This window comes from Balaenoptera borealis, assembly GCF_965194805.1.
Source record: "Balaenoptera borealis genome assembly, chromosome: 6".
Lineage (NCBI taxonomy): Eukaryota > Metazoa > Chordata > Mammalia > Artiodactyla > Balaenopteridae > Balaenoptera > Balaenoptera borealis.
In genome coordinates this window covers 129340848-129351663 of record NC_138863.1, presented here as the reverse complement: position 1 = coordinate 129351663, position 10816 = coordinate 129340848, and the positions used below count along the sequence as shown (strand labels likewise).

Genomic DNA, 10816 nt, shown 5'->3' with positions numbered 1-10816 from the left:
GAGTTTTTTGGTTACTGATTCAATCTCTTCACTTGTTTTAGGTCTATTCACATTTTCTATTTGTTCTTGAGGCAGTTAATTTCTATGCTTTTAGGAATTTATCCATTTCATCTAGGTTAGCTAATATATTGGTGTACAGTTGTTCATAGTGTGGTCATAATTCTTTTTATTTCTATAGGATCAGTAGCAATGTCCCCACTTTTTCTTTCTGGTTTTAGTGATTTGCATCTTCTCTTTTTTTTTTTTTTTTTTATAGTTAATCTGCCTAAAAGTTTGCCAATTTTGTTGACATTTTTCAAAAAAACAACTTTTGGTTTTGTTGATTCTGTTGTTTTTCTATTTTCTATTTATCTCTGCTCTAATCTTTATTATTTCCTTTTTTCTGCTAACTTTGGGTTTACTTTGTTCTTGTTTTTCCAGTTCTTCCAGGTGTAGTTAAGTTATTGATTTGAGATCTTCTTTTTTTACTGTGTGCATTTATAGATTTAAATTTCTCCCTTAGCACTGATTTTGCTGCATCTCATACGCTTTGGTATGTTGTGTTTTTGTTTTCATTTGTCTCAAAGTATTAATTTCTCTTGTGATTTTTGTTTCTTTGGCTGGTTGTTTAAGTGTGTGTGTTATTTAATTTCCACATATTTGTGAATTTTCCAGTTTTTCCTTCTGTTGTTAATTCCTAGTTTCATTCCATTGTGGTCCGAGAAGATAATTTATATGATTTTACTTATTTCAATTTATTGAGACTTGTTTTGTGGCCTACCATACTGTTCTCCTGGAGGGTGTTGTTCTCTGTGTCCTTGAGAAGAGTGTGTCTCCTGCTCTTTTTGTGTAGAATGTCTCTACATGTCTGTTAGATCTGATTGGTTTATAATGTTGTTCTTTGCCTGAAATTTTGAGATACTGCAGGGCCAGTATTGCAAGTCCAAATGAAAGAGCAAGGCTTTCCTGAGCTCTTTGATTTTGTCAGTCTTTGTGCCCACATGACCCATTCAGAAATACGCGCCATACTGTCAGTCAACATCTGATTTCTGCAGATCTCATTAGCAACTAAAAATTGTTTTTAAAAATCTTGAAAGTGTATTTCCATCTAGAAATTGCCTTTCTTTTTCCGTTGTCTCCCTTTTTTCCAGAGACTCCAGTAGGTAAAAGTCATAGCACAAATCATTAATTATGGGGGCTTCCTCTGTTAACAGTACTCAGGAGTTTAAATTCCAATCTGCCTACTGGCTGCAAAAAGCCAGGGAGTTTGTGTCCAATGAATACATATCTATCTTTGTTGCTTTCTCTGATCAAGGTGATTTCTCTTTCATACAAGAAATTATAAGCATATGTTTTATATTAATTTTTATATATACATCTACATACAATAGCCACAAAATACAAAGCCACTTAGAAAAAGATTCTCCTTTTTTTCTTATTGCAAAATGTAAAACAGCAGCAAATTCAGCATTTACAGGGTTAACATTATAGCTGCCAGGGGAGATCCCAGATGGAATGCAACCCCTGCCCCTTCTGGGGCCTCACAGAGGCACTGCCAGGCTGAAGAAAAGACTATTTTCCCTCCAGTTTATCTAGAGCTTTTACTCCAGACCTGGGGATTGAATAACCTTTTTTTCTCCCTCTTGGAGGAGAGTGGAACACAAACTTTACATTTTTGACCCAGCCAAGCCCATCTTTGGGAATGTTTGGGGCACTTTTTCCTCTTACCTGGAGACAGAACAAAGACCACAGGGTTACCAGGGATGTGCCTTCCCCTCCCTCAGTCCAGCAAGCTGGCTCCTGGGGTTGAATTTACTGTTTTCAAATACACTGGTAAATTTTATTTCTCACAGCTGACAGGTCAGCTTCTGTTTTATACTATGGGTGGTTCCATGGCCACCAGGGACCAGATATTCATCATGTCCCATCCCTTCATTCTTCCTGGTACCGAACAATGCTTTTCCAATATCTCAGTGACTCAGGGTTGTTCTAGAGAATCCCGTTGCTGTCTCCCTGTGTCAGGGTCCCCAAGACCACCCCCAGTTTTAATGATTTGCTAGCAGGCCTCACAAGACTCCAGATATAGTCATACTTAGGGCTAAAGTTTATTACAGAGAAAGAACAGAAAGCAAAATCAACGATGGCATATGGGCAAAGTCTGGGAGAAACTAGACACAAGTCCTCTCCCAGTGGAGACCCACAGGGTGCACTTAGTTCCTCCAGCAAAGAGCTGTGACCACACATGTGAAGTGTTGTCTTCACGTGCAAAGTGTGGAGACTCGTGCCGTGGAGACTCATGCCCTGTGCTTTCACTGGGGCAGGTCATGCAGGCATCTCTGCCTGGCACTTGAGTAAGGTTCAGGCCCCCCAGAAGGAAGCAGGTTTCAGCAGAGACCATGTTGTTTGTGCAAACAGTTTAGGCACAGGGATGCATTCTTGGCAGTTAGGGGATGGTGGGAGCCCTCACGAAATCCAGGTTCCCAGAGGCCAGCTGGTGGCCAGCTTGCAACAGGCTTTCTAGGGACAGCAGTATCAGGCCTGCTCTGTCACCTCTTTTCATTACAGTAGCGTAATTAAAGTTTGTTAATTTCTCACACTAGTCAACATTTAGGTGGTTATTTTTTGTTTTTCTGTTCTAATAAAAACATGAGTGATGAGTGTCTCTCTAATAACTTAAAATCATTTTGTTCTTTGGAGTGGGGCATAACTCCTAGAGATAGAGTAAATGTCTTTCCTGAGAATTTTTATATCTTTTACACCTTCTGATACATATTTATATATTTTGTCCTCCACTTCCCTTTTTAAAAATTTTAGTTCTCATCAGTAAATTTTTCATGGTATTTGTTGTATAGGTAAAAAAATATACTATGGATTCTTTAAAATTATTATCTTCATTAATACGTAATATTTTTTAAAAAACGTATATCAAGATTAGGAAATTGTAACTACTTATTGGCTCATCTGCTGTTTTTGATGCTCTGATAGGCCCTAGTTGTGATAATGTTGAAGAAGATATGAACTCTTCCGCCCGAGGAGCTTCTGCCACAGTTTTGGAAGAGACGCGGAAAGAAACAGCCCCGGTACAGCTCCCAGTTTCAGGGCCAGAGCTGGCCGCCATGATGAAGATTGGAACCAGGGTCATGAGAGGCGTGGACTGGAAATGGGGTGATCAGGTGCTTAGAGATCTGACTTAAACACGTTGGCCATACGTTAGTCACCTTCTGCACACCCTGACTTGCATGCTGTGAGTAGGTGGAAACTGGAATAAATACCTCCCTCCCTCAAGGACACGTGTGATTGACAGGTGATGTAGTTGCTGATTTCCGGGCAGGTGAATAGAATCTCAAAACCAGTAGAGAGTAGCAGCGGCCTGCTGTAGGGCCCTTGAACAGGATCAAGTCTATGAGGAGTGGCGACTCTTTTCAGGAAACTCCTGGCATAGGCTCGACTTGAGGTGCAGCCCAGAACAAGCGTGAGAGGGAGCAGGAGAGAGTAATCCTCATCTGAATAATCGTGTCGTGAAAGCTCTGACACTGCCTCTGTGAGCTCACGGCAGTGTGCCGGTAAGGTGTCCTGACCCGGTGGCTACAGGCGCCTGCTTGGGTGGTGCGCACCTCTCCGCTTCTCCCCCAGCACTTTGCTCCTGTGTCTCCGTCAGGTCGCCCCAAGTAGAGGTCAGGGGCTGGGCTCTGCGCCGGTACGGGAGCCACTAGCTAAGGACAGCGCTCGCCCTTCTGTGACGTGGAGCGTTCTTGTCGTGCCCAGGTTTTCTCAGCCTCACTCTTAAGCACATGCCTCCTGAGAATCAGCTCAGAAATCAGAGTGACCGGAACAGGTAGCAGCATCTCCTCGTAGAAATGAGAGGTAGAGGTTCACTCTAAGATCCGGGGGGAAACTGAAGAACGAGAGGCAACGCGGAGATACTGGTGCTTGTTGGAGGTTCCTGACCTCGTGAAGCCCCAGGAGGGGTTGAGGGGGCCAAGGAGCAGGGTGGCAGGACCAGGCTGGAGAGTCCGGTCTCTGCATTGGCTTAGAGAGCATGCTAATTGAGGTGGTACTTTCCCCGCTCACCTCTTTGGTGAAGGAGTGCGAGCAGGTTAGTCCTGGTGTTCACTTTACAGTGGTGATGTGAGCTGGGCTTGTAGGTGGGTTTGGAGCCCCCTGTGGACCCGAGGGCCGTGTCCAGTGCTGCAGCCACCCTTACAGGCAGTCTTCCTGTGACAGACAGGCCCGCACACTTTTAACCGGTCTTTGCTTTGGTTTCCTCAGGACGGACCTCCTCCTGGCCTCGGCCGTGTGATCGGTGAACTTGGAGAGGATGGCTGGATCAGGGTCCAGTGGGACACAGGCAGCACCAACTCTTACAGGATGGGGAAGGAGGGGAAGTACGACCTGAAGTTGGCGGAGCTTCCAGCCTCTACGCAGCCCTCGGCAGACGACTCGGACACGGAGGACGACTCCGGTGGGTGCCCGGGGGACCTGGCACGCTGTGTGTTGGCTGCCCGTCCTTTCATCTGGGAGTGAGAGAGGCGCTCTGTAGGTCAGGCTTTTCCCGAAGGTCTGGCTGAAACAGGCCCCAGGTGATTCTGAGGGACTTGACTCCCCAGTTCGCCTCGGAGACGGTGGGGGGGGGGGCGGGGTGAGGCAGTGGGGGGCTTGCTGTGTCCTCTCCTCTGGTGGGCCGCCTGGTGTCCCTGAGCCTGTTCCTGGAGTAGCGGACATTGCCTCACCGTGCCCTGAGCATGTGTTCTTCCGTCTTTCACCTTCCCCCCGGAGGCCCTTCCCTCAGAATGTGGCACATAACGTGGAGTTAGTCAGTACCTTACTGCCTTAGAGAAAGTGAGGGTGAGAACTTAGAGTGACCTCAGAAAGTTAACCCTGTACGGAGAGGTAAGGCTGTGGGAGGAGGGCTTCATGACATTTTTTGAGACGCGTCTGAAAGACCCTGGGATGCCGATCTTGGTGAGACTGTCTAGGAGGCTGGCGCTGACTCTTGGGGCTCAGGTGTCTGCTGTATGCGTCGCACGGCAGGCTCCCAAGGTCACGCGTATGGTTAGGAGAGGAGACCCAGGAGGCTGAGCTCGCTAGAGAAGGGGTGGCGTGGAAGGTGGCAGAGGCTGTGTCCTGTGCCCACCGCACGTGCAGGCCGCTCCGTGCGTGTCAGATGTGACCGGGTGACCCCTGTCTTGGGCGTGTTAGGAGGAGCGTGCGGGAAGCTGTGTGGCCCTGCCTAGGTAGCTGGTGCTGCTTTGTTATCACTGTATCCGGCAGTGTCCAGGCCAGGTGTCCCTCCTCCCGGCTCTCTGCCTGGGGGCTTCGCTTGTGAAGTTGGGCCCTGAGCAGGGCAGGCCAGGTGACGGCGAGGTGGCCCAGTCGTGTCTCCCTCATCCAGACGCCGATGGCCTGGACGTGTGAGCACGGGCTCCACCTCCTTGGAGGCGGCCACCTCATCTTCGTCGGGGCATACATAGCCAACTCATCAGCAGCCAGCTTTTGACATTTGATAAGTTGGATCCTTGAAATCGTTTTAGTGCTTCTGAGCTGTATGCTGAGATTGCTTTAAAAAACTCAACTGTAATTTAAAAGGCTTGTTTCCTTTGAGTAAGGTGGGGCCAGAGCTGATTAGGGTGAGCATTTGTGCATCCTGAATTCCATCTTTAATTGCAAAGAGCTGCTTCCCTTTCCACAGTAAGAAAAGAAGAATGTGATATTAAATCCCTTAAGTTACATGCAGGGACATTTTCCAGTTTATTTGGGAGTATAGTTCCTTATTTTGATTCTTTTTTTCAGAAGCTGAACAAATTGAAAGGAACATTCACCCCACTGCGGTGATGCTTACCAGCACTGTTAATTTACTGCAGACTCTTTGTCTTTCCGCTGGAGTCCATGCTGAAGTTATGCAGAGCGAAGCCGTCAAGACTCTGTGTGGGCTGCTGCGAATGTTGGTGGAGAGTGGGACGACAGACAAGACATGTATGCAGTGGACAGTTGTGGGCCACAGAGTCAGAAGTGGGCTGTGGATTTGTCACGTGTTTGTGTGTGGGTGTGCATGTGGGGGAGCATGGGTGTGTGTGTCAGTGTCATAGGGCTGCTGCTGTAACGAATTACCACAAACACGGTGTATTAGTTTGCTTGAGCTGACACATCAAAGTACCACAGTCTAGCAGCCTCAATAACAGAAATTTATTTCTTCACAGTTCTGGAGGCTAGAAGTTCAAGATCAAGGTGTCAGCCGGGCAGGTTCCTTCTGAGGACCGTGAGGGCAGGAAGGATCTGTTCCAGGCCTCTCCCCTGATTTCTGATGGTTTGCTGGCAGTCTTTGGCATTCCCTGGCTTGTAGATCTCTGCCCTCATCTTCACATGGCATTCTCCCTGTGTGTGTCTGTCTCCGAATTTCCCCTTTTTATAAGGACATCAGTTACATTGGATTAAGGACTCACCCTAATCTAGTTTAGCCTCATCTAAACTAATCACATCTGCCATGGCCCTGTTTCCAAATAAGGTCCCATTCTGAGGTAGTAGGGGTTAGGACTGAACACAGTTCAACCCTGAACAGTGGGTTAGAACAACAACTTCCTTCTGTCAGAATTCTGGATGCCAGAAGTCCAAAATCCAGGTGCCGTCAGGCCTGTGCTCCCTCTGAACACTCTAGGGGAGGGCCCCTCGATTTCTCTTTGAGCTTTGGTAGCTCCAGTGTTCCTTGGCTTGTGGCCACATCATTCCAGTTTCTGTCTCATCTTCACTTGGATGCCTCCTCTGTTCTTTTCTGCCTCTTATAAGGGCTTTCATTGGATTTGGGGTTCACCCTAATCCAGTATAATGTCATCTCAATCCTTACCTTACTTACATCTGTGAAGAGTTTATTTCCAGATAAGGTCACGTCTGAGGTTCTGGGTGAACATGAATTTTGGGGGATACAATTCAACCTACAAAAGTGTTTTCACTATGTGAATGTGAGTATGTGTAAGTGTGGGAGAAGTTGAGGAAGTGAGTGGAGCAAACGTGTGTGTGTACGTGTGCAGGTTTGAGCGCATGTGTGTGTGTACACGTGAGTGTGAGTTTGAGTGAGACTGAGTGTGGGTGTGGATGTGTGTAACTGGGTATGTGTGAGTGATTGTGAGTGGCCGTGAGAGTGCGTGCCTGAGGCGTGGTGGGGTGCGAGTGCCTGTGCATGTGTGTGGGTGAGTGTGACTGAGTATGGGAGACAGCATGTCTGAAGGGTGGTGTCCCTGGAAGCCTGGAGAGCAGGAGGGCTGGGCCGTGGGAGCTGGGGAAGGGGAGCTGGTCCGGGATCTGAGCAGCTCACGTGGCGTGACCCCACCTCAGGGCCTCTGCCAGCCAGGAGGGCTCGGAAGCCCAGGTGTCCACTAGTGGAGACCCCGGGAGGAGCAGATAGGGTCATGCTCTCGGCAGAGCCAAACCGGGTAAACTAAACCCTGTGAAAACCTCTTATTCTCATTCTACTATCGTCGCCTTCTTAAACTTGGATTGGAAATTTATGATGCAGATCAAATATAAACAAGCTCATGGGGGATATTCAAAACATGTGAGATTTACAAACTGTACCAGATGCCCTCCCACAGATAACTGCTATTGAATTGTGAATTGTTTTCCTACTGCTTAGAGACAGTAAGTAGATGAAATTCCTTAGCGAGTTTGAGTTACTCCATGTACCTCAGAGATCTTTAAAATGTCGCAAGTCCTCCTGTTCCTCTCACTTAGAGTAATTGAAACTGTGATATACGTGTAAAGGAGCTTATTATTGCACATAACGTGGTGTAGCTAGTTAAAAGTTGCGCCGGGCGTGCACTCCTGGAAACGGGGTGCCAGCTGGTCTGTCTTGCCCTGGCAGCCTCCCCCGGCAGGCGGGTGCGCCGGGAGCAGCACCGGAGCTGGTGCACCCTGGGCTTCGTGCGCAGCATCGCCCTCACGCCGCACATGTGCGCCGCCCTCAGCTCGCCGCCCTGGATCGCGCTGCTCACGACGGTCGTGGAGGGACACGCGCCGTTCACCGCCGCCTCGCTGCAGCGGCAGGTAACTGTGCTGCCAGACTGACCCCCGCTCAGCGTGAGTTCGGGGACTGTGGGAGCCCCATCAGAGCTGGCATCGAGCTGGCCATCGTCATTAGGTGCCTGAGGGCAGAAAAGAACTAGAACTAACACAGTAGATTTTCTAGAGTTCAGAGGCTGAGGATATCGATTATTTTAAATTGATTCGGTTGTTAAACCTTAGTTGACCTGCTTTCCTGTGAAGTGATAAATCCTACCAGCTGCTCTGATCTGCTTCACAGGAGTTGTGGTATAATTGTCTTGAGAAGAATTAAACTGAAAGGAATTATTCTTTAATTAAATGAATGTCTGCATGTGTAATGTAGCTTATTTTTTAACCTCTGATAATCCATATCCCTAGTCAGTCAACTTGGATGTAATTGTCTTGCTGTAAAATAATGAATATTAGAATTTTCACATGATTAATTGTGTTACAGGAACAAAAACTAAAGTAGAATCTCCTAATCTGTCAGACGGTGGCTTTCTTTAATGCTCGCTGTTTTCAACTGCCTTTACCAGATCTTAGCTGTACATTTACTGCAAGCGGTACTTCCGTCGTGGGACAAGACGGAAAGGGCAAGGGACATGGAGTGCCTTGTGGAGAAGCTGTTTGGCTTCCTGGGGCGCTTGCTCACCACCTGCTCTTCAGACGTCCCGCTGCTCAGAGGTGGGCGGCTCTCCTCCTTACCGGGGTCCCGGGTAAGCGGGCGGCGTCACGAGGCCCTCCTTCACGTGTCTCCCGCAGAATCCACGCTGAGGAGGCGGAGGGCCCGGCCGCAGGCCTCCCTGACTGCCACGCACAGCAGCACGTTGGCGGAGGAGGCGGTGGCGCTGCTCCGCACCCTGCACTCCCTGGGCCAGTGGAACGGACTCATCAACAAGTACATCAACTCGCAGCTGCGCTCCGTCGCCGCCGGCTGCGCGGGGAAGCCGGCGGAGGGGGTGGGTGCCGCGCCGCCTTTCACAGCGGCTAGTTTTTCTCTGTAGAATGCTGATTTAGCTTTCAGATTACCTTTTTAAATGCTGTGTATTTTGTTCAAGGATGTATTTTAGAATACTTTTTACTGGAAAAAATTATTGAGGAAACTAACGTAAAAGTGAATTCGGCTTAATTGCAAGTGTGTAGGAGACAGGCAGCCCCTGGGCTCTCGTCTACAAGCTTGCTGTCTGTCTGCATTAGGCTCTGTTAGAGGACTACTTTCCTGACTCTGAGACCCCTGAGGTGGGGGGCCTCATGGCAGTCCTGGCTGTGATTGGAGGCATTGACGGTCGGTTGCGACTAGGGGGACAAGTCATGCATGATGAGTTTGGAGAAGGCACCGTGACTCGCATCACCCCGAAGGGCAAAATCACCGTGCAGTTCTCCGACATGCGGACGTGTCGCGTTTGCCCACTGAATCAGCTGAAGCCAGTAGGTGAACTTGTGTTCGGGTTACTAGGTAATGAGGCAAAGGGGTTTTATACTAGACCTGGGAAGAACTTGATTCTTGTAGTCTAGGTTGGCCTTCTAGGAAGCTACCCACCTTAAGGAAAACCATCTATCTTTCTTCCTTTGATTAGCAGGGCCTATCTCACAGGGTTGTATATGGATTAGTAGTTCGTGTGTCTTATTTTAAGCCTCAAAAGACATGAAGGGGCATTAGCAATTTAGAGGGTCCTGTGTAAGTATAAGTTAGTTTTATTTATTTCAAAATGTGAATATATGAAATTTATTTTTTATTGAACGACTCAACTTTCAAAAAAACCTTAAAAATGACTCCTTTAAAAAAAATGATCTTTCTTCATGAGTGTGACATGACCTATGTAGCAGCTACTGTCGTCTTAAATCTGTGAATTAGGGATCCATAGGGAAAGTGAGTGATTTATATTACTTTGATGTGACCTAAGTGCAATTTGCCTATATCTTTCAATAAAATACTGTTTTTGATTATTATAGGAATATATGCATGTTGTAGAAAATTTGAAATGTATAGAAAATACCTAAGAAGTTAATAACTACCACCATGATGTAATTATTGTTTAACAAGTCGGTAAAGAAAAAATTAATTTAGGTTATATTTACTATACATGTAAGCCTTTATCTTGCCTTCAGGGTCATCTTTTTAAAATTATTTTCAGATCTAGAAAGACTTATGAATATGTGTGTTGCTTCAGAATTACGACTCATAGTTACGATAACTTTCAGAACGTTCATTTGTCCTTCTCGTTGGACACACTTTGAAGGTTTCTGTGCTCCCTCTCCAGCTCCCTGCTGTGGCGTTCAGCGTCACCAACTTGCCCTTCACAGAGCCCATGCTCTCGGTCTGGGCTCAGCTGGTGAACCTTGCTGGAAGCAAATTGGAAAAACACAAAATAAAGAAGTCACCTAAACAGGGCTTTGCAGGTCAGTACATGCCTTTCATGATGAAACAGCTACAGTCTTAACTATTGTTGTTTGGACAGTGTTTGTTGTTTTGTCGGAGCAAGTTCTGTCACTGCTGAAGTCTTTGGGTTCGGATGGATTGCCATTGGTTGAGTGACGATGGGTGTGGAGATGAGAGTAGGTGATGCAAAGAATGATGCCATGGCGGGGGTGGCACCTGAAGAACCCCAGGCCTCCCCACCTCCCGGTGCCAGCGTTCTTCTGTGCACACTTTTTGAAGACGAGTCTGTGTTCTTTCCCCCTCCCCATTTACCCCCTGGCCTCATCACAGCCATACCCAGCAGGGCCTGTGTGTTTGGACCTGCCTCGCTTGGTGTCTGGACGCTGGCCACCCGTCGAAGGCCAAGGCCACTCGTGCTTGAACTCT

At 47.5% G+C, this 10816-nt stretch overlaps 1 protein-coding gene across 8 annotated transcripts in view; it reads left to right on the top strand.

Annotated features, from left to right (window-relative positions):
* The window catches only part of HERC2 (HECT and RLD domain containing E3 ubiquitin protein ligase 2), a 224880-nt gene that overhangs the window by 109189 nt on the left and 104875 nt on the right, over positions 1 to 10816 (top strand). For 3 of the 8 annotated variants that reach the window (XM_082395462.1, XM_082395461.1, XM_082395459.1), the window contains exons 36-43: positions 2965 to 3152; positions 4249 to 4441; positions 5770 to 5988; positions 7832 to 8013; positions 8547 to 8694; positions 8773 to 8969; positions 9208 to 9438; positions 10272 to 10410. In XM_082395462.1, the coding sequence (XP_082251588.1) occupies positions 2965 to 3152; positions 4249 to 4441; positions 5770 to 5988; positions 7832 to 8013; positions 8547 to 8694; positions 8773 to 8969; positions 9208 to 9438; positions 10272 to 10410 (1497 nt within the window). The remainder of the gene's footprint in view (positions 1 to 2964; positions 3153 to 4248; positions 4442 to 5769; positions 5989 to 7831; positions 8014 to 8546; positions 8695 to 8772; positions 8970 to 9207; positions 9439 to 10271; positions 10411 to 10816) is intronic. The other 5 variants (XM_082395464.1, XM_082395463.1, XM_082395465.1 and 2 more) reach the window with 4 other exon arrangements.